At 47.3% G+C, this 23,350-nt stretch overlaps 1 protein-coding gene across 1 annotated transcript in view; it reads left to right on the forward strand.

The window, feature by feature from the left end:
* Positions 1 to 23,350, forward strand: part of TMEM163 (transmembrane protein 163) — a 222,584-nt gene that overhangs the window by 162,432 nt on the left and 36,802 nt on the right. The window contains exon 5 of the mRNA XM_069473310.1: positions 10,547 to 10,643. Coding sequence (XP_069329411.1) covers positions 10,547 to 10,643 — 97 coding nt within the window. The remainder of the gene's footprint in view (positions 1 to 10,546; positions 10,644 to 23,350) is intronic.

Consider the following 23,350-nt stretch of genomic DNA (forward strand, 5'->3'; position numbering starts at 1 on the left):
TTGGTTCAGCACTCTGGTTGACAGTCCCAGCTGAGCTTGGCCTCCCAGCCATCCGCGTTGTGGGATGAATCATCTCGATTTTTAGTCCTTGTTATCCACCTTGGCTTGAAGGTCCAAGGACAGAGAGTCTTGGATCAGGAGCCTTTGTCCAAGGCAGTGACTGTGAGTGTCAGTCAGGGGAGACTGAGAGGAGGATTGAGGATCGTTCCCAGTGACGGGGGCGTGGGGGCAGGTCAGGCCCCACAGATGCTTGCCTGGGTCACCTTCTGAAAATGGGAATCTCATCATTTTAATTCACCATTTCCAAAGCTGTCAGAGGCTCTGCATGGTTTTCATAAGAGCACTTAAACCCTTAGCTTATTAGCACATGAGGCTCTGCAGGGTTGGGCCTGGCCCACCTCTCAGCTCAGCTTCCCAGCCAGGGTCCCTCATGGAACCTTCATTCTAGCCTTACTAGGGCATGTGTGATTTCTTGAAACAAAATTGTCTACTTTTGAGGCTTCAAGTGTGCTGATAATTCTCAATTTATGTCCTGGCCTGAGCATTTATCTGAATCTAAACTCGTATTTCCAACTGCCTCCACTTTCAACACCTCCACTTGGATGTGTCACAGACATACCCTAAACTTACTGCGTCCAAGACTGAACTCCTGATCTTTTCTCCCACAAAACCTGCTTCTCCTGGAGCCTTCCCCACTTTAGGAGATGCAGTTCCATCCTTCTCTTTTCTCAGGTCTGAAGCTTTGAGTTATTCTCAACTCCTGTTTGTTTCACATCATACATTGACAAAACATGTCAACTGTATCTTCCAAATATAGACAGACCAAAACTCAGAATCGGAATATCTCCAACGACTCCCCTTCAGTGCCGCCATCCTGACCCAAGACATCGTTTGTCACGTTCTCACCTGGCCTGGTCAGGGCAACAGCCTCCTGACCGTGCTCCCTGTGTCTGCCTCTGCCAGGCAGCGACAGTCCTGTTAAAACACACCCCGTTGTGTCATTTGCAAGTCCGAGCCCCTGTGGTTTCCCATCTTTGTAAGTGCCGAGTCCTTACAATGGCTCCACACCCTTATGTGATAGGCCCCTCACCCTCTGACTTCATGCTCCGTTCTCGCTGCCCTCGGCTCCTTGGCTGCCTTGATGTCCCTCCAAGTCAGGCAGACTCCTGCCCTAGAGCCTGGAAGGTTCTTCCCCCAGATCTCTGCATGGCTTGTCCCCTAGAACGGTTCCTGGCAAGGGCAGGTGCGCAGTGAAAATGTGCTGAATGAATGAACCCTGATGTGCCTTTGGACTCGCTTTGCCTTTCCCCAGAACACACTCTGCGCTCCCTGACCAAGCTAACTTTTTTTGGTTCATTCAAAGTCAGCTGAAATCTCAGCCTCTCTAGGGAGATTCCTGTGTGATTTAAATGACCCCTTTCTCTACTCTTGGAAGAAAAGGACTGTGTCTTTTTTGTCATTGTAGCTAATGCACAGCAGGTTTCTTGGCACGTGGTAGACCCTCACTCAGTATTTCCCTCAGTGTCAACTTCCGGATTGTGTTTATTTGTGTTTAATGGGCAGCGTATGAACACACACAACTACAGAAACCATGGTAGGGGCTACAGGGAAGAGAGAGCCTCCCTGTCCCCCGTGTGTTTTCAGCAGAAGCTGTTATCACTCTCTTTGGTCATCTGCCTGGATATGTTCTATGCGTAGATAAGCAGTTATACGTTCAGCAAATATTTAAGAAACATTTGACATTGATGCAGGAAATTGCCCTGTTTTTAAAAATATTTAAGTGGGTTCACCTTGAATAACCAGTTTACTGAGGTAGTAAGATTTCTGAATATTTGTGTTCTCCTGAGAAATAGGTTTACCTTGAGAGCAGTTTTAAAATCTTCTAAAACCCACAAGTGCACTGACTTCACTAGGTCATAGATACGGAATGTCCGCCCGCCTGTCTGCTCTGGGTCTTGCAGGAGCTTGTAAAACCCGCCCCTCCCCACACTGCCCCTCTCTGGCTCACCCTGGCATCGGTTCTTCCCGGGAGCACCGCAGTTTCCTTCCCCTGGACTTCCGGCTTCTAACCGTGTCCCTCGATGGTCTGTTTTCAAAAGAGCAGCCAGAGCAATGTGTGCTTTTCGTATGTGAGTCAGATCATATCATTTCTCTGCTCAGTCCTCTGATGGTTTCCTGTCCTGCTCAGTGTAAAAGCACAGTCCTTATTATGCTGTAAGGCCCTGCAGGCCACTGAGTTCCAGCCATGCTGGTCTCGTCACCAGCTGTCAAATGTGCAGTGCGCCTTCCTGCCAGGGAAACACAGGGCTTGTCCCCAGGGAGCCGCAGAGCTAGCTCTCCTATCTTTCAGGTCCTTGATCAAATGTCCCCTTACTAGAGAGAAGCGTGACTACTGGACATAGCATAATACTCCCAGTATTCTCCCCCTTTATTCTGCTTTATGTTTCTATACATAACATGCTCACTCAGTCCCGTGTTCGTTGTCTGTCTTTCTGGATGTGAGCTCCGTGCGAGCAGGCAGTGGGTCTGTCTTGTTCACTGCTGACTGCTTGCCTAGGACATAATAGTCAGCGTTTTGTTGACTGATTGAAAGAGCCTGGGCTCTTTGAGCAAGAGTCTCAGCCTGCATTCCCCTTGCTGTGTATATTGGAAGTAGAGGTCCTGGGTAGATTTGGCAACTTGTAAATGGGATGTTCTCTCTGCCCATTCCCCTCCACCCCAGCAGTGTGAGACCCGGGGACCCAGGCTCACGAGATGCGTCTTGGGCTCAGGTCAATGTATCTGGCTGTCTGGACGTTCCTTCTCAAGCTTAGCAAGCCCCCAGCTAGACTCACTACTGACCTTGGATGTGCTACCACCTCTGCCTTTTTAGCCAGTTTTGAAATTGGGGTTGCACTTGCGTCCTTCTCCTCTGCCCACGTCCAGTCAGTCCTAAGTCTTGCCAGTTCTGTCGTCTCTTCTCGGCGTCTTTCCATATTGATTCTTCTCAGCTGTCATGGCCCCTGTGCAGGGAGTCATCTCTTTGCTTTCGTGGCTACTGACATTGTCACCCAGCAGATTCCCCTGCCTCTTCTTTCTGTCCTTTCAACCCTCCCAACCCCAGCCACAGTCAGAAGGTCTCTGCAAAGCCCAGATCACATCGTGGGGCTCCTTTGCTTAACCCTTCAGTGACTTCCTGTCACCGCCATATGTTTCCCCAACTTCAGACGTGTGTGTTCCACCTCAATGATTTTTTTCCTATCCAGGTACCACCCGTCCTGTTATTTACTTAATATTTATTTAAATGTATTCATATTTAATTTTTTCCCTAAGCAATAATATCTTTGAAGTTATGGGGTGATAATCAGGTTTTTTTCTAATGTACATTAAAATATTACTGTTAAATACAACACACTGGTCCATATAGCACCTGAGATCCACTGTGTGTAGGTACCATGGGTGATGTGCCTGCCATCTCGAGGGAGCTTCCAGGACACTCGGGGCCTTCGTCCGGTGGCCTTTGCATTGCTGCTCCCCTTGGGCACAATGCTCCAGAAACAGCTTCTCCACTTGGAACTTCCACTGAAATAGGGCCCTGCAGTGCTGTGTGTCTTCATGCTGTTGTTCATGAAGTTTCTTCCATCTAGAGTACCCTCCACAGCCTTCTGGTTTCTTTGCTTGAAAATCCTCATCCATTCTTCCACGCCCAGCCTGGCTGTCATGCTGCAGAGCCGTCTTTCCTTCCTAGCCCAGTACCCCCCAGGTTGTGTCTGTCATGCTAAGCCCTTTCTCCATTTTATTCCTGGTCCATTGCCTATTTTCACATTCACAAGGGATGACCATCCTGCAATGATTTCCAGGTTTTCTATCCTAGATTGGTGCTCTCTGGAGGTGGATATAGATTTTGTTTGCCTTAGTTTCAGGGCCAGGTGTGGAGAATTTAAAATATAAATGCCTGAAGTTTCAAATGCCTTTCTAAAATGCAGTCACTCCTGGTGGAGTAGTGTGTGTGTCTGGACATTGGTTGATGAGGTTGTTGAGAATAAGAGTGAGAGTTGGCATGCAAACCTGGGGGCCTGGGGGGCTGATTGGAGGGAGGGAAATGAAGCATTGTTTGGTGGGAGGTACCAAAGGCATGATGCCCCTTCACAGGGTTTCCTAGAGCAGACCCTTTAGCCCACATAAACGTACCTGATCTTGAGGAGTGGCTTGTGGGCTGCGACCCCTTAGGCGAGCCTCTATGTTTTCAGCCCAACCATTAGAGCTGAACTGTTCAGTATGGTAGCCACTAACCACATGTGGGCATTTGAATTTTAATTACAAGTAGTCAGAATTGAAATTTCATTTCTGCAGTTGCACTGGCCACATTTGAAGTGTTCAATAGCCACACGTGGCTAGCAGCTACCATATTGAGCAGCACAGCATAGAACACTTCCGGCATCGCGGAAAATGCTATGGGACTGCTCTGCTTATGGTCTGATTGTTTAACAGATTACTCATGTTGACTTTTGTCCCTGAAATTGAAGCCAGGAATAAAGTCCTACCTAAGTGGGATTTCAGTTGGTCGGGTTCTATTCAGCTGGTGTATTATTCCAGTTAGAAGCAAAGGTTTTTGGGGTTGCATGGTGAGGAGATGCATGACCTAACCGTGGAGAGGGAATGGCCCAGCTGCCTGGAGAGCTCCGGCCTGAGCGACCATCCCTGGTCCAAGTCAACCTTGTCCTGTCCACAATCTAGTCACAGCGCAGCAGGTGGATGAAGTTAAGACAGAGGAGAGAGGTGATTCGGGTCTAGAGCCAGGGGAGGGAGATGAGGATGGGTGAGAATGTGCGAAGGGCAGGAGCTCCTGAAGTATGGGAGGAAGGAGGGTCTGACGGTGATGGGATGAGGGAGGGGCGGAGTCAATGGTGCTATTTGGCATGGCCGTCATAGAGAACGGAATGGCTCGCATCCATTCGTTGCTCACTTTCTCCATCCTTTTTTTTTTTTATTCTTATTTCAGCATACTGTGGGGGTACAAAAGTTTAGGTTATGTATATTGCCCTTGCCCCTCCCCGCCCTACCGAGTCAGAGCTTAAAACATGTCCATCCTTTTATCCTGCCTCCAAACTGATTTCGGTTTGTGGCTTTATCTGAAATGGTAGAACACGTGGAGGGAAAGAGGGCCTAGCTGGAAAAAACCAACATTAGAATTGTGTGTCCGTAAGTACTGTGTTGTGCGATCACACCACTTGGCTATTTCATTTTTCATTATTTGCGTCACATTTGAACAATGTCCCAGATTACAAATGCTTTGAAGACCAGGATGAAAGATGATGAATAAAACATTACACTTTAAACTCTTGGACTGACTTGGTTAAGCACTAGGGCAACTTTGTGTTTTAGGTCTCTTGTAAATTAGAGGGGGATTGGAGAAATTTCTCTTGCTTGGTTTTTTTGATCTGATGGGAGGTAACTTGGAATTGGTATGCTAGGGCTCTGGCTTTATTAATGTGAGCCACAGGCCTTTAAACCTACAATTGACAAGGGGACATCATTTTAGATGTGAATGTCTGTCAGTAGGTTTTGCCTTTGTAGTTTCAGAGGCGAAAATTAGTGCTTGCTTCTAGGTTGTTCAGAGGTTTACAGTGCTGTGCACAATTAGTAATTTGTAGCCTTTAGGAGACAGGGTGGGGAGTGGCTTTAACCAATTCTAATAATTTCTTTAAAGTGGCTTTAACAATTTGTTTGGATTTTACTAGCTTTCGTTCAGATATCAAATGTGCCTTAATTCAGTGGTTCTTTTTTTTTTTTTTTGAGACAGAGTCTCGCTTTGTTGCCCAGGCTAGAGTGAGTGCCACGGCGTCAGCCTAGCTCACAGCAACCTCAAATTCCTGGGCTTAAGCGATCTCTCCTGCCTCAGCCTCCTGAGTAGATGGGACTACAGGCATGCGCCACCATGCCTGGCTAATTTTTTCTATATATATTTTTAGTTGGCCAGATAATTTCCTTTCTATTTTTAGTAGAGATGGGGGGGTGGGGGGGGGCGTCTCGCTCTTGCTCAGGCTGGTCTCGAACTCCTGACCTAGAGCTATTCTCCAGCCTCGGCCTCCCAGAGTGCTAGGATTACAGGCGTGAGCCACTGCGCCTGGCCAATTCAGTGGTTCTTAAACGTGAGTGTGCGTCGGAATCACCTGGAGGGCCTATTACAGCACAAATGAAGGGAGATGACCACTGCTCCCCTGGGAATTTCAATTCTGTTTCAGCCTAAGTTGATGGGAGGATACCTTGGAGGAGGGGTAGTTCATTTGCCTCTTCTGACTCATAAAGTTCTCTTCTTCAGGGGTTTGGACAGGAGGGAGGAGGAGTCTACTTTCTTTCTGTTGACCTGGCTCTGCAAAGCCCTCTCCACTTGCTAGGCCAGCCTCGCCAGGTGGAGGCCATGGAGTGCTGACCCGGCAATCACCCTTGGCCACCACTCCCTCCAGCCCCCCAGACCTGGTGGCAGCTCACACTCGCGGATGCAGAGGCCGTCACATCTGCAGTGTCTGCTCCTGACTCAGGTCTTCACTGCATCCTGGAGACCTCTGCCATCCCAGGGCATCAGTGGGGGTGTGAGCATGTGACTGCCCCGAATGGTTGACAGGGCTGGCTGCTGGGATGGAGTCACCTGAGCGGGATTCTATTTCTGGGTGGACTTCACACTCCTTGGGTGACCTTGGGTGACCTTGGGCAAGGCTCCAATTCCTTGACTCCCCCCATTTTGACCACTCGTGTTTATGAAATACACCTGTCCCCATCCCCACACACACAATAGCAGAGAAACAAAAGCCTGGGTCTGGTGAGTGGCCTCCGAGGGATTGACGAGCCGATATGTGGAACTCTGAGTGCCTGAGGAGAAAGCTGCTGTGTAAACACAATAAATATATTATTAATAAAGCGTTAAAAAATAGCATTGCACCTTGTGCTAATAATAGCTGCTTTAGGCTGGCGGATTGGCTCTAGCACACAGGCTCCCAGCAGGGTTGAAGGAGGGGTGGCTGTGGTTTTTGAATTTGCAACACATTTAAAAGAAGGTGAAAATGAGTTTTTAAAATATTTTTGAGCATATCCATAGGTATATTGGTGAAGACAACAGGGTTACGGTTCTGGGATATTCAACTTTAATAAATCAAATCACAAATTCCCTTTGATTTTCATTTAATTTCAGCATTGCTTTACAATGTGGGCTATTCCATGGGAACTGGCTGAGGTGTTCCTTCTGCCTTCCAGGCAAGAAGGGTTGGTTCCACCTTAGATTCCGTGGGATGAAACTTACGGATCAGTTAGTGTTTAATTAATCAGTTGATGACTACATCCACTCTTCAGGTGCACTGCAGCACCTGCTTCTTGCTACTGTAGACACAGAAATAAAAAAATAAGGTCTTGCCCTTAGCAATTTATAGTGTAGTTTTGATGACAGATATGTAAGCACAAAATTACATAACAATGCCATGTGGGGAGTGGGCTCCGTGGTTCGCAAGTGCACTGGGGCAGGCTTCTGGGAGTTGAAAGAAAAGACGGGCGGCAGCGCGGAGATGAGACGTGTTCTTTACTGTCCGAGGGAGATGCAGCCACGGCCAGAGCATGGCCGAGAACATGGAGACACTTATATATGGCTCAGAACAATAGTGGCAACATGCCATGGGAAAGCGTGATCACATGGGTTCACATAGGAGATAACACCTTGGTTACACAAGTGAACTGACTCATGCCTCCCCGAAAGGCTGGCGGAAGCCCACCGGCAATCATTTTAGTTTGGCCTAAGAAACCTATTGCCTGTACAACTGGATTTCCCTTACAGGCCATTGCATCCTTTGCACACATTTCCTTAGGAATGTAAACACCTTTTGTGCATTACTGCGGCATGCCTGCAGGGACCTGGAGAGAGGTACAGTCCTGTAGCCTCACCATGTTCCCTGTCCCAGAGAAGCAGAGGAAGTGCAGACATTTGTTCCCCTGTCCCCCAGGGTAGTATGGAGATCAGAAGCTCCCTTGAGGATGCGGTGACAAATTGCTGATAGCATCTAGCACACAAGTGGTGGCTGTCCCACTTGTTTTTCAGGGAGAGAAAGCTGGTCAGTGAACAAACGCAGTAAGGGCCTCTTAGGGACCCATTCCCTTATCCCCAACTGAGCCGTCCCTTCCCTCCCTGACTGTCTTCCAGCTTTTACCCGCCATTGGATGCTTCCTAGGGACAGGCCCTCACCTGGGTCTAGGCCAGACATTTTCAACACTGGCACATTAGAACTGCCTGGGGAGCTTTTAAACAAATGCAGAGGCCTGGGTTCACACACATGGCCCTGGAGATTCTGATAAAATTGAACTGGAGTGGTCCCCAGACAACTTTAAAAACAAAATTCCCCAGGTGGGTACAGTGTGCTGTCAGGACTGAGAAGTGCTGAGATGGTGGCTGATTTACCTAAAAGAGTGAATCAAAGAGATACTCTCTGTGAGTCACTCGGGTGTATTGTGAATGGAGGAAAAAACTACACTGTGAAACTGACCTTGGAGGCCTATCTTGACTTTAGGCTCTCTTTCGGCAATGGGACCTCTCATGGCTCATTTGCTCGCAGGTAAAAATGGTTACTCCAAGTGCCACTGGCCCATAGCTGTCTTCCACCCTGCACAGCTGGTACTCAGGAGCCAGTTGCTTTGGGAGCATCGACTCGCGTATCCCTGGAACACCCACTCTTGCTCCAGTATGTGGTCACGGAAGGGCCTTCCGATAGGCACGCACTCCCCCATGACTCTCTCCTAGCTGTGGCCCCCTTTGTCCCTGATTGCCCTTAGGACTGTGGTTACCTGCCCCAGGTGCACTGTGTCATGTTAGCTATGGCAGTGTGTACTTATTTCCAGAATTATAGGATGGTGGTGCCACACTGCTCACAGCATGGATGGGATGCTGTGAGGTGATGCAGGGTGCTGAGTCTCTTTCCCTGGGGGTTCACTTTGGTGATAAAACCCTGAACTATATTCTCCTAAAGGTGACTTAGTGTCAACCCTGGGACTGTGGGTGGTCACCCTGGGGGTATGGCAGCTTACAGTTGAGTCCTCTCCCAGGCTATGTCCTAGTCACCATCGATTGTGCCAACTCTTTGGCCATGTGGAGCTCTCCCATATTTTTTGCAGAGCCTGTGTCATCTGGGAGTGATATTCCTTCCATCATCCATATGTATGTTCATTTGCTCAAGTCCATGCCAAGGTCCCTAACCCATTCATTCCTTTTCCCTCCATCTCTGTTTCTTTTTGTGTGTTTTGCCCTAACCTGCAATGATTCCTTCTCTGTGTTTTTGAAAAGGTAAAACCTATGAGTGTGGATCAGAAGTCTACTGAGTGGACTCCAAGCAGCCTTGTTTCCCTGCTTTTATTCCTGACTTATAAATTTGGGGGGTCGTTTCTCTCTGCAGGTGTATGAGCAGGGGCCACTTGAGTTAGGTGAGCGATTTGGAGCCATGCTGTTAGTCCAGAGACAGGAATCCAGGCTGGATGATGAAAAGGGGCTTCATTTGCTAGCTGGGGAAGAAGGCTGAAGAAGCTGCCAAATGGTGGAGGTTTCAGACTGGGACCTAACTGTGGCCGTTCTTGTATTCTTCTTTCTCTCCCTTTTCATTTTCATTTGGTAGTTTGACCCCTGTGTTAGTATCCTCATTTCCTCGTGTTTCCTTGGACTTTCCATCTTTCTTTCTCCTGAGAGTTGTGTCTGGGTTGTCAGAGGGCTTCTCCTGTGCCCCGAGTCCCTCAGACTTCCTTGCCCACCCCCAGCTCCCGTTCCCAGCCATGTATCCGCCTATTTCACCCCCAGCCTCATCCCCAACCTGCTCCCACTGCCTCCTGTGCCAGGTGTCTTGGGTGACCTCATCCTTCCTTCTTTCCCCTCATTTCTTCTTTTTAGAATCTCTCCGTCTTTTTTGTCATTGCCTAATCACTCCTCCTTCTTATCTTTGGGAAAATCCAAAGGTGTCTATCACGTCATATCCAAAAGAGACACTCAGCGTAGACTTTTCCTTTGTTTGTGCAACATTAATGCTTTGGGTATCATTTCATGTCATCTTTAGGTGGGAAATATTGCCATTTTAAAGATGAGGAAATTGAGGCTAAGAGAAGTTCAGTTGCTTGATCAAGATCATGCATCAAGTTAAACGGCAGAGCTTGGCACGTCTCATGACGACCCTCTACTTTTTGCTATTAATCTCTGCACCTTCCAGCTTGAGCAGGAATGAAATATTGTGTTTGCCAGGCCAGGGGGTGGAGGTGGATTTCATGGCCATGAAGACCCTTCCACACCAGGATTCATGGGATGCTGTGAGGTGATGCAGGATGGTGACTCTGTTTCCCATGAGGTTGACTTTGGTGATAACACCCTGAACTGTATTTTCCTAGCGGTGACTTAGTGTCAATCCTGGGACTGCGGGTGGCCACCCTGGGGGTGTGGCAGCTTTCAGTTGAGTCCATTCCCTGGTTGTGTCCTTGTCACTGTTGACTGTGCTGACTCTTCGGCAGTGTGAAGCTCTCCCAGTTAAGATTCTCAATGTTTTGTTTTTTGCAGAGCCTGTGTCATCTTGGGGGTGATATTCCTTCTGTCATCCATATGTATAGTGGTCAAAGCCATCCATGACCTCTCAACTAGGCTGCTCCCAGAAGTGGTAAGGTCCTTCTTCTTCTTTCATAATCCTTCCTGGTAGTGCCAGCCCCTTGCCCTGCCTCCCACTGAAGGTTTATCTGGGGGAGTTGCGCAGGTTGAGAGAGAACAGACAATGTTTTGGGGGTCCAGAAGATCTCCTTGCAGGAATGCAAATGATTGGGCAAGTACGGGAACCTGTGTCCCTCTCCTTTGGTCGCTTGAGAATTTTAAAAGCAAGATGTCCATTTTGTAAAGAGAAATGGGATTACTTTTGTGAAGCAGATTGATCCAATCCATGTTGTTTGCATCTGTTGTTCTGCGTCCATTCAACGATTGTTGCACTACGAACTGTTTTTTCCTTTGCACTTCAATTCAATACGTAAATCTATTTACGTTGAGTTTTCTGGCACAACTGACATTTGGATATAGAAACTGGAGGACACAATTTCTTATTAAAATATATCTTTGACTGCTTTGTCCTCTAGGTGAGAGTCTTTACCCACACTCTGATCCTTTCCCCCTGCCCCATTATGAATGCTGAGAAGAGAAATATTTTTTACAATCTTCTATCATGCAGTCTTCATAGAAGGCAGCTGATTTGGTTACAAGGGAGGAAGATGCTGCCGCTACAATAATTCCCTGTATATAAGTTGCAGCAGCAATTTGAATGCAAAATATGGGCTCTTCTCTTAGGATGTGATTTGATTTGCACTTGGCTACATCTTCCACCTAATGTAAGGCCAAAATGATTAGACCTTTAATTTCACTTTTAGAAAAATAAATTAATCCTTTTTGGGGTGATGTATTTGTATGTGTTTGGATATGTGTTTTTATAGAAAGGATGAATATGAAGGGGGCGTTCTCCTGCATTTAGTAGAGGCATTACAGTGGCTGCTTTAAGTTGTTTTGCTGCACCCTGTAAAACTGAGATTAAAGCCTTCCCTTTAATAATTCACCAGGATCTTAACTGTAATTTATCCCTGCAGTTGGCCAGAAGATTATTCTGTCATATCTCAGTGACGGGGGGAAGATCAATACTGGGATAGGAATGTACCTATTTATGGCATTTAGTCTTTTTCGGAAGAGAGAGCTCAAGCAGATATTCCTATTACTGCACTTCTGTGCTCTTCATCTCCTAATTACCGTAGTCTCGCCCTGATCCCCCTGGTTGCCTAGTGTCTTGGACTCTTCCATCCTTTTTCTCCCCCAGACTTGCTCACCTGTGTCCCACCCTGCCAGAATCTGAATCTTAGGGAAGACAAGAGGGCGCCAAGTGTGATTATACATGGTAGATGTCAGGAAACATCTTTGCATTTTACAGGGAGAGGAAATGTGCCTCAACTCTGAGAAATGGGAATTTTCAGCACTGTGCCAGTTGACACATTCATTTATTTGGGCATTAAAAATTAATTTCTGGCAGGACTACCTTGGTGTGGATAGATAGCTGTGCTCACAGGCCCTTGTAGAGGGGCCTCCTTGTTTTTCTCTTGATAGCTGAACCACTTCCGGCTGGGAACAAACTCTTACTATCCCATGCTGCAAATACTCTTCTGAGAAGCAGCTCCCTGGCTGAAATCCCACCTCACGGTATAAATGCCTGATGTGGGGTTCAGAGAGGGTGAAGAACTCCATGGTTGTACCAGGACTGTCCCTGTCCTTAGAGAACTCCTGCCTACCACTTTTATCAGTTCTCGTTTGGGACTTAAAAACCACATCTATTGACGGTCATCTCGTCAGAATTCCAAAAAGGTATAAAGTGGTTTTGTTGGTTGTATTTTGTGATTTTTAAGACTTCAGAGGAGCTTTCAAGCTGGGTGAGCTCCCGTTTCCAGAGGGGGAGGCCGTCTAACCGGCTGAGCGGCACGGAGGCCAGGTCAGCCTTGCAGGGTCACAGCCCATGGTGGTTCCATCCTGGGTCTCCTGATTCCCCTGCTCTGCCCTGGAAGTTTGCCGAAGACAGCAGGCGGAAGCCGGGCCCTGATCCCTGGCCTGCTGTGATTCCAAATGAGCGTTCGTCCACAAAGCCTCATCTAAATTAGGAGTCACAAACTCAAATGCTCACGGAAGCCTGTCCTGAAACAAAAATGGGAGAGATGGGCCGGGTCTGTGGCAACTGGAGAGTGAGCATGCTCCCGGATGCAGGAATTGTCATGCCGGATGTGCACCACATGGAAGGGAGGACTCCTTGTCAGATCTCCCGAGGTTTTAAGAAAAAGTAGAAACCTATGTTTAACGTGAAATAAATGGACAACTAATTAAAACATTTGACTGCTCTGGTGGGGAGTGGGTGGATTATTTTATGTGGGTCACTGGGCTGCTCGTGGGGGTGCTGCTACTGCTGGTGGAAACCAGGCTGTGCATGTAGCATCCAGGTGAGACTAGGGAGGCTGCTCTTTAGGGCCGTGATGTCATAGACTTAGCTCTGAGTTGCACCCACCCATACCCTCAACTGCAGAACTGCGTTTTCCGTGGGATTTCTGTCCAGCTGTGACCATAGATTCTGTCAGAAGCGACATCTTCCTTCCCCCAGCAGCCTTCTTAACTCAGCTGCATGGTTCTCAGACTGGAAATAATTGCAAGAATGGATAAGTTTTGAATAAGAGGACTGTAGTTAGGAATTTCCCAACCGTGAAGTCTCTTGGCTACGAGCCTTGCTGGTGTCGCTTGCCCCTCGGGGTTTTGCTGGAGAAATCAGGCCAGCCCGGCTCTCCCAGGAGCCCCAGAATGGGGCTCTATAGAATCTTCTGGAGGGTCTCATGAGCAGATGGCATGAGCCTGCTCCCTCACACCCTGCCTTCGGTCGCCTTGGATGGTTAATGAAACAGGTTCCGAAGAGCCTTCTCTGAAACTCTTGAATGGGCTACAGTTCTGGAAGTTGGGAGGAGAGTGGGCAGTGCCACAAATGTAGTAGTGCTAGTACTGGCCTTATGCCAATGGGTTGCTACCTATTTATTTATTTTAGCAAGAATGAAAAGTTTTATTTGTTTAGTTTTAAATGTCAAAATATTAAGGGGGTGCAAATGTTTGTGTTACGTGGATAGCTTGTGTCATGCTTAAGTCGGGCTTTTATTGTGCCCATCCCCAGAATACTGTTCATCATACCCGCCAGGCTCCCACCCTCCCCCCTTCCTGGTTTCCAATGTCCTTTACATCTCTTTGTGCCCATTTGTTACCCATCGTTTAGCTTCCAAACATGTGGTGTTTGTTTTTCCATTCCTGCAATACTTCCTTTAGGATAATGGTCTCCAGTTCCATCCAAGTTGCTGCAAAAGACATCATTTCATTGGAAAGAAAAGTTTTAAACCTGAATGAGCAGGTTCCAGCAATCCATGACACTACTTACCCTCTGTCTGCCTCACCAACTACACCTTTTTTCTAAATTTATTTTTATTTTTTTAATTGACAAGTAAATACCTTTATGGTGTACAGTGTAATGTTTTGCTAGGGGTACACATCGTGGAGTGGGTAATACAGGTGGCTTTAAAAGAAACATCACACTCTTCCTGTCCTTATCCCCGCCAGCCACACCCTGGACAGGTGGCGTGCTGCTTTTCACCAGAACCGGGGGGCTCTGAAAGCTGCAGTGATCTTCCTGAGGCTGTCAACTTGGTGGTGGCAGAGTCTGGACTGGAACCCTGCCCTCCTTGTCCAGGGATATCTTGGCCCGGGTGCTGTGGGCCTCGAGGGCCCTGCTGCCCATTGGTGTTTGGGGTTTGGCCCTCCTGTCTCTTCTCCTCACACTCCCCGAGGGCAGTGCTGCCAAGGGCTGTCCCACAGGGAGGGTCCGCAGCATTCCTGGATATTTCCTGCTACTTCCACCCCTTTCTGCATGGGCCCCTGGCACTCTGTGCCGCCGACCAGGGTGTGGCCCCACTGTCTCGTCCCTGGAAACCCACAAGCAGGGGAACCGAGCAGCAGCTGGGCCTGCGGTAGGACAGCAAGGGGTGAGGGGGATCACGGGGTGCCTGGGACACGTGGAAGGTGGTGCTGCAGTGAAGCTGCTGAGCCTGGTGGCCGGGAGGTTGGCATGGGCAGACTTGTCCCCGGTGCAGTCCCTCTGCCTCCTCTCACCTGCACAGCCACAGGCATGTCACGTTGTCTCCCTCGCTTTCCTCATGTGCAAAGCGGAGATGACACCTACATCAGAGGTTTAGGATGAGGACCGAATGGGCAGTTATTTAGGAGGCGATGCTACTGTGGAGGCCGCAGCTGCCCTGCACGGTGAGGCTGAGTTGCCCATCAGAGTCACCCCAGTTCATAACCTGGGTCATTTCAGGCTGGGCTCCCCAGCCCCGCCTCCCTGCCTCCTGGGCTCCCCCTGACCGTGGACACCACACGTCCAGTTGTGGCTGCTCTCATGCTTGGTTTAGGGGGGGCCCCCTGGCCTCTGGGGGTCCTGCCCTGGTTCCCTGGGCAGAGCTGGTGTTGCTCTCTCTCAGACTTCAGACAGCAGCAGCTCACTTTGGGCCAATCTCTTGGAGAACACTGGACAAGCCATTGGAAGACCCGACCTCTGAGCCTACCTCACCCTCGTGGGCTAGGAGACTTTCAGCAAATCACTCCTCCTCTCTGAGCAAGTTTCCTCATTTGTAAAAGGGGCGTCGTACCACCTACTCCACCGCAGACATGGTGAGCCGTCAGTGATGAACATGGAGGTGCTTTATAAACTCTCACACGCTTCACAAGGGAAGAAGATGATACCGTTTCTGATTCCCTGGTTCTGGAAGTCCATTCTTGACCCTGAGCTTTCTCTCTGTGTCCTGATTGGTGACCACCCCGTTAGCTGCCTCTGCCCTGAGTAGTCGTGACTTCTTCACCGTGAGCTCGTGGCCAGTGTCTGGGCCCCATCTCCTTAAGTGGCCATGTAGCCATAACACAGGTTACCATTATGGTTACAATAATGAATAGTCACACATTGGCAGTAAATGATACGCAGCAGTATGTTGTTACTGATAATAACTGTTGCCATTTGAACGTCTGCTCATCTCCAGACCAACCCTCTGCCTAGGCACGGGGCATTCAAAGTCCAAAGTCTGATAGGGATAATGGCCAGAGTGTTCTCATCGCTCTGCAAAGTGCTTTAATTCTCAGAGGATGTGGCTGCTGCTCCCGGGGAGCTCCCAGCTGGGGAGAGACCCCTAAGCTGATTCATTAACTGCGTGGTGGTAAGGGCTGTACTAGAGGCGATCACATGAGCACACAGAGAAGGCTGTTGTGTCCAGCCTGGGGTGGGGGAGTGTGAGGCCCTTCCGGGAGGAGCAGACCCTGCGCGTGACATCTGAAGGAAGGGTGGCTGCTGGCAAGGCTGGAGAGGAGAGGGACCAGGCACGGGAGGGAGTGCATCCAGGCAGGGCCACGGCCACAGGTTCTGTGTGAGCCTGTGTCTGCAATCGTGTCTTTGCTTCCTGTTTATACTAGAGTCTCTGAGTAGAAGGAGGGAAGGAAGAGAGGAAAACACAAAGCAGGAGAAGGCAAAAGGAAGAAAAGGAAAGTGACTTTTTGTTGTAAGTCCACAATGATGCCCAGCAAGATTTTGTTAGTTTCTTCTTCCTTGAGTAGCAATATCGCCCTTCCCAGCTCCGCTTGTCTATCTCCTCCCTCAACTTTTGCCCCAAATTCCATCCTGTCTACTAAGACCAAGCAGCTTCACTCCAGCAACAAACGGGAGCTCCTCTCAGTCGCTCATTTTCCTGCAGCCAGTCGTTAGCTCTGTTTCGTTTCTGGTACCTGGAGGTGGTGGCAGTGGTGTCTGGCGGGGTGGCCACGTCCTGCAGGGAGAGCATCCCTGCAACACGTGGTGCCGGGTGTGTCCCACTCTTGCGGGCTGGGCTGGTGCTGCAGACTCTCTGAGATCCACGGTGTTCTGCCAGGGCCTCAGATGGTATTCCACTCTCATGAACAAAATGGGAAATAAAACTTGGCAGGCATATTTTAGATTTGGATTTTGTCAAAAGATGATATTACGACCAATTTAGTTGTAGAGCTAAATGGGTTTTATTTGTGGTTCATGAATTGGGGCAGCCTGTACCCCACAAAATAGAATGAGCTCCCACTGGGCAAGGGCAGGACAGTGGGCGTGGGGAGGCAGGAGCGAGGAAACCACTGTAGAAGAGAAGCCAACTGGTTAACATCAGGTTACTTCCGGTTACTTCTCTGCATGGGTTAAAGCAGAGGGGACTTCCATATTATGCTAACTTAGTTAGACTTGACTCTTCTATTCTGGGGAAAAACTAGTCTGTTTGGAGATCCATCTGTGTCTTTAAAGTCTCAGTTCGATTATGTGACGTTTAGCATGAGTGGCTCCATTTTGTTTTGGTCTGGTCTGTTGGGCTTAGTGCAGGAGCTCGGTCCAAAACAGTGGCCTCCCATCATTTTTTGTTTGTTTGTTTTAGAGATAGCATCTTGCTCTGTCGCCCAGGCTGGTGTCAAACGCCTGGCCTCAAGCAATCCTCCTGCCTCGGTATTCAAAGTGCTAGGGTTTCAGGCATGAGGCACTGTGCCCGGCCAGTTTTGTTTAACAATTTGCAAGTCCACAGCCAAGAACTTTTCCCGAGGATTTCTTACTTGCAGAGGTCACTGTGATTCTTGGATTTGTAGGCTTTTCAGTATGCAAAGTGTTTAGCATTCGGCCTGTATCTTGGGTTGGTAGGAGGTATTTATACTTTCTTCAGGTGTTTATTTTCTCGCTCTCAGTGAGTGTTGCCTTGTAGGAGGATAGAGACAGCACACCTCCCTTCTTCCCACAGCCCTGTCTTTAGTACAAGCTACGGTTTGTCCTCTCCCCTGTCCTTCCTGCCTACTCAGGGCCTCTCCCCTCCCCGCAGTTAAGGCTTTGAGCTTCCTGTGTGCTGCCCTCCTTGGAAATCTTGCATCTACACTCGTTCCTTCTTTTTCTGTTATCTCCTAGTCACTGCCTGCCTGCTACTTCCTTCCCAGGCATTGACTTTCGGGCCCCACTCCCTGACTCTGCCACTCTTGCCATTGCTCTCTCTGAAGACACTCATCCCTTCCTTTGCACCCCTTTTTGACACCCAAGTCCAAACCCTGCCTCCCCCCAGCCTGCCCTGGCAGTAGATTGGTCATGGCACCCTGTGGAGGTAGAAAACATTTAAGAGGAGGAAATGAGGGAGAATGGTGGGGGAGTGCAGTCAAGGCCCAGTTTGGGGCCAGGTGAGTAGTTTCCTAGAGTTGCTGCCCGCCCAATCAGCATGTCTGCCTGGGGGCTTCTGAAGCAAGTACCATGGTGAGTGAGTTTCTAAAGGTTCCCTTGGCACGAGTGAGTGCTCCGAGGCCATGTAGCACTGGGTTAAGGATATGGGAGCTAAAGTCTGGGAGATCCCAACTCTGCAGGTTGTTTAATCTTTCAATTCCTGCCTCCACGTTCTTTGTGAAATGGAAATAATAAGGATATCTTCTTTATGAGATTATTAAGAACATAAAAAGATATAGGGGATGTGCTTAGCATATAACTGTTGAAGGAATGTTGGCTGACATTATTGCTGTTGGACTAGAGAAGAGACTTCTAAGGAGCTTGCATGCCTCTAGGTCTAGAAGGTTAGGCTGCACTGAACTGTCCAGGAAATGCCTTCAAGGATGCTCTTCTCAGCTCAGGCAGGTAATGCTGTAATCTCTTTCTTATACAATAACCTGTTAATTCCTGGGTGCACCATCAGCAGTAGAGAAGTTCATCTTCCAGGATGACACGCTGTCAAGTGTAGCTCTAATTTGAGAGTTGTATTGAACTAATACTTAAAAAAAACAATTATACGTGGTCAAAGTCCTCAGCATCTGCCCATCACCATCTCCCCAGCACTGCACAGAGAAGGCAGAAATCATGGTGTCAGACCATCAGTGGCGTCCCACTCTTGTTACTTCAGACAGAATAATTCCATGACTTCAGCAAGATGGGCCTCTGATTCATCCTGGAGCCAAGAACCTACCAGCTTTGAAACAGAAGAGAACCGAGCACAGATGAAAGTGGATTACTAGTGGTTTGAGTGAGTTCAGGGAGAAGAGAGGGTTCAGAAATAGACCTGCACATAGCTAGCCAAGTGGTGTTCAGCAAAGGTGCCAAGGTAATTCAGTGGGGGAAAGGAAGTTCTCCTCAACAAATGGTGCTGTGTCAACCGGACAGCCATACGGACAAACACGGGCATCAACCTTTACGCAAAAATTAACTCAAAATGGATCATAAGCCTCGATGTAAAACCTGAAACTATAAAATTTCTAGAAGGAAAAAAAAAGAGAAAAATTGTTACAACCTTGGGATAGACAAAAGTTTCTTAAATATGGCACCAAAATCATGAACCATGAATCAAAACATTGAAAATTGGACTTCATTAAAATAAAAACCCCTTTGCTCTTCCAAGACATCATTAAGAAAATGACACGAGAGCGCAGATACAGCATATATCAGACAAAGGTCTTGTATCCAGAATGTATAAAGAATTGTTTAATAAGAAGGCAAACAACCCAGTAAGAAAATGGGCAAAAGATTTATACAGAAATTCACAAGAGGAGATAAATGAATGGCTAATGAGCACATGAAAAGATGCTTAACATTATTAGTCATCAGGGAATTACAAATTAAAACCACTACATATCCGTTGGAACTGTGGTCCCTACCCCCTGGGCTGTGGACTGGTACCAGTCCATGGCCTGTTAGGAACTGGGCCACACGGCAGGAGGTGAGCAGCGGGAGAGTGAGTGAAGGTTCTATATTTACAGCCACTTCCCACCACTTGCATCACTGCCTGAGCTCCGCCTCCTGTCAGATCAGCAGTGGCATTAGATTCTCATAGGAACACGAACCCTACTGTAAACTGCCATGCGAGGGATCTAGGTTGTGTGTTACTTGTGAGAATCTAATGCCTGATGATCTGAGGTAGTGATGCTAGTGCTGGGGAGCGGCTGCAAATACAGATTATGGTTAGCAGAGAGGTTTGCACAGAGACCATAATAAATCAGTTGCTTGTAGACTCACATCAAAACCCTATCATTGAGTGGCAAGTGACAAGTAAGCTGCATCTGGTGGCAGGCTTTAAGTCAGAATCCGATACTTATTTTAGTCTGTGTGTGACGTGCCCATTATTTTATTTGCCACTTTTGTCCGCACTTCTTTCCCGCACTGCACACTTGTCTCAGTCACAGTTTTGGTAAGGCCACAAGCTAACCCTAACAAAAATGAGTAAAAACCAACGTCACTGGAGAGCTTCTTTGAAAAGGGGGAAAGACCCAATGATGAGACAGCAGAAGACTCTAAGACTACCAACAAAATGAACGATGCATTTAAAAGAAAATACCAAGAGTCCTACTTAAATTATGGGTTCATTGCAACAGGTGATTCACATTCTCCAAGCCCATTTTGTATAATATGTGGTGACCGGCTGTCCAACAAAGCCATGAAACCTTCAAAACTGCTTCACCACATGGAGACCAGGCAGCCCACATTAAAAGAAAAGCCTTTGGAGTTTATCAAAAGAAAAAAACGTGAACACAAAGATGAGAAGCAATTATTGAAGGCCACCACTTCGTCAAATGTGTCTGCACTGAGAGCATCCTTCTTAGTGGCTGACCACATTGCTAAAGCTAAGAAGCCCTTCACTGTTGGTGAAGAGCTGATCCTGCCGGCTGCTAAGGACATTTGCAGTGAACTTTTAGGAGAGGCTGCAATCCAAAAGGTGGCACATGTTCCTCTTTCGGCCAGCACCATAACTAGATGAATTGATGAAATAGCAGAGGATATTGAGGCACAATTGTTAGGATTAATGAGTCACCGTGGTACACAATCCAGGTTGATGACTCTACTGATGTTGACAACAAGGCAACAATGCTTGTTTTTGTGTGACATATTTTTCAGGAGGATGTGCATGAGGATATGTTATGGGCACTTTTGTGGCCAACCAGCACCACAGCTGTAGAACTATTCAAGTCTTTGATTACATATCAGGAACACTGAATTAGTCATTTTGTGTCGGTCTTTGCATGGGAGGAGCAGCTGCCATGACTGGATGGCTTTTTGGTTTCACTATTTGGGTCAAGGAGGTTGCTTCTGAGTGTGCGTCTACACACTGTGACATCCATGGAGAAATGTTGGCTAGCCAAAAAATGTCACCTGAACTAAACAATGCTTTGCAGGATGTGATTAAAATTATTAACCACATTAAAGTACATGCCTTTAATTCAACATCTGTTCACGCAGCTCTGTGAGGAAATGGACACAGAGCACACACGTCTTCTCTTATATAGAGAAGTGAGATGGTTTCTAAAGGCAGATCACTGGCCAGAGTTCTTGAGTTACTATGGGAGCCACTCCTGAGATTTCTTTTAGAAAAACAGTCACCAATTGCAGCACATTTTAGTGACACAGAATGGGGCACAAACCTTGCTTACTTGTGTGACATATTCAACCTGCTCAACGAGCTCAATCTGTCACTTCAGGGGAGAATGACAACTGTGTTTACCTAGGCAGATAAAGTGGCTTCGTTCAAAGTCAAACTGGAATTATGGGGGCAACAAGCGAACATTGGGATTTTTGACATGTTTCAAACACTAGCAGAGGTTTTGAAAGAGACTGAGCCAGGGCCTTCTTTGTCCCAGCTGGCGCAAGATCACCTACCTCAACTTTCCAAAGAGTTTGAGCATTACTTCCCAACCACAAAAGACCCCCAAACTGGGAAAGAATGGATCTGCGACCCATTTGTGAATAAGCCGGGTGAATCAACTTTGTCTGTGCTAGATGAGGATCAACTGCTTGAGATCGCAAATGACGGTGGCCCCTTAAAAGTATGTTTGAGACAACTTCAAATCTCCATATGTTCTGGATTAAAGACAAAGCGGAATATCCTGAGAGTGCCACAAAAGCACTCAAAAGCCTGTTTCTATTTACAACATCCTATCTTTGTGAAGCAGGATTTTCTGCAGTGACAGCAACCAAAACGAGACTATGGAGTAGACTGGACGTGAGCAACACGCTTCAAGTGTCACTGTCTCCCGTCACCCCCAGATGGGACTGTCTAGTTACAGGAAACAAGCTGAGAGGTCTTACTGATTTTGCATTATGGTGAGTTGCATAACTATTTCATTATATATTACAATGTAATAATAATAGAAATAAAGTGCACAATAAATGTAATGTGCTTGAATCATCCTAAAACTATCTGCCCCCACCAGTCTGTGGAAAAATTGTCTTCCATGAAACCCGGTCCCTAGTGCCAAAAAGGTTAGGTACTGCTGCATTAGAATGTCTAAAATAAAAAAAAGAAAGAAGAAAAACCCTCAAAGACTGAAAAATGTGTAGAGTATCTGGAACTCTTACACACTGATGGTGAGGAAGTTAAATGAAAACAATTCGGAGGTTCCTTAAAAAGTCAAACATCCGTTCACCACATGACTTAACCATCCCATCCTTAGGTATTTACCCAAGGGAGATGAAAATACACATCTACATAAAGAATCAGATGCAAAGGTTTATTGTAGCTTTATTTCTAACGTCAAAAACTGGAAACCACCTAAATATATATCAACAGGTGAATGGCTAAAGAAATTGTGGTACATTCACACAACAGAATACGAGTCGACAATAAAGAGGAACTGCTGACCCATGCAACAGCACGGAAAAAAATCTCAAGATAGTTAAGGTGGGTACCAGAAGCAATGCAAAAAGGAGTATGTACTATATGACTCCATTTATTTAAATTTTTAGATACAAACTAATCTATAGTGACAAAGCGGATAGCAGTTGCCTGAGGATAGAGGTGGAGGGAGGGAGGAATTATTACAAAATCACAAGGAAACTTGGGGGTGGTGGAAATATTCTCTTGCTTTTGGTGTTAGTTTTGCTATATAAAGATATGTTAATGCTGATCAACGTGCTCTTTAAATATATTCAGTTCAAGTGCGTCCAGGGCCTGTGCTTGGCCACAAATGACCTCACATCACGGTGCCAGATCAGAATCCTGCTAAGATCCATATAGGATAAATAGTTTAAGTTGCTGTGAAGTGAGGGTGTTTTTAAATTTTATTTATTTGTTTTTTAGAGATATGGTCTCACTCTGTTGACCAGGCTGGAGTGCAGTGGTGCAGTCATAGCTCACTGCAGCCTTGAACTCCTGGGCTCAAGTGATCCTCCTGCTTCAACCTCCTGAGTGTCTGGGACTACATTGCATGCGCCACCACACCTGGCTAATTTTAAAATTTTTGTAGGAATGGGGTCCTGCTGTGTTCCCAGCTGGTCTGAAATTACTGGGCTCACGCGATCCTCCCAGTTCAGTTTTCCAAAGTACTGGGATTACAGGCATGAGCCACCATGCCCAGACTGAAGTGAGGTTTTATTTTCCTGTCTGTGACCCGTATGTTCAGCACATGGGATGTTGACCTCACTGCTAAAAATTATACTATAAATAGACAATAATAAGACAAAGTGTATGATAAGAGGGGAAAGTGTAAATAGTAGGCTAAATATAGCAGCTGTCACTAGGAGCCTTTGCTGAAACATGACTGGTCTCATGCACTTGCCAGAAACACCGGTGAAGTGCAGGGTGGTAGCTCAGGCTACAGAGAGTTTAAGCCTCCGGAAGCAGGGGCAGCTTATCTTGTTGGTGTCTTGCATACAGTATGATTTGTTTGTCAGCTTGTGCGTTACCTAGGAAATGACTGTGTGAGAGTCCCTGATTGGTTCTCTTTTCCTCACTCTGGAAGCCATGGATTTTAAGCAGGCTGTGAGCAGTC

Source organism: Eulemur rufifrons, chromosome 1 (genome assembly GCF_041146395.1).
Source record: "Eulemur rufifrons isolate Redbay chromosome 1, OSU_ERuf_1, whole genome shotgun sequence".
Classification (NCBI taxonomy): Eukaryota; Metazoa; Chordata; class Mammalia; order Primates; family Lemuridae; genus Eulemur; species Eulemur rufifrons.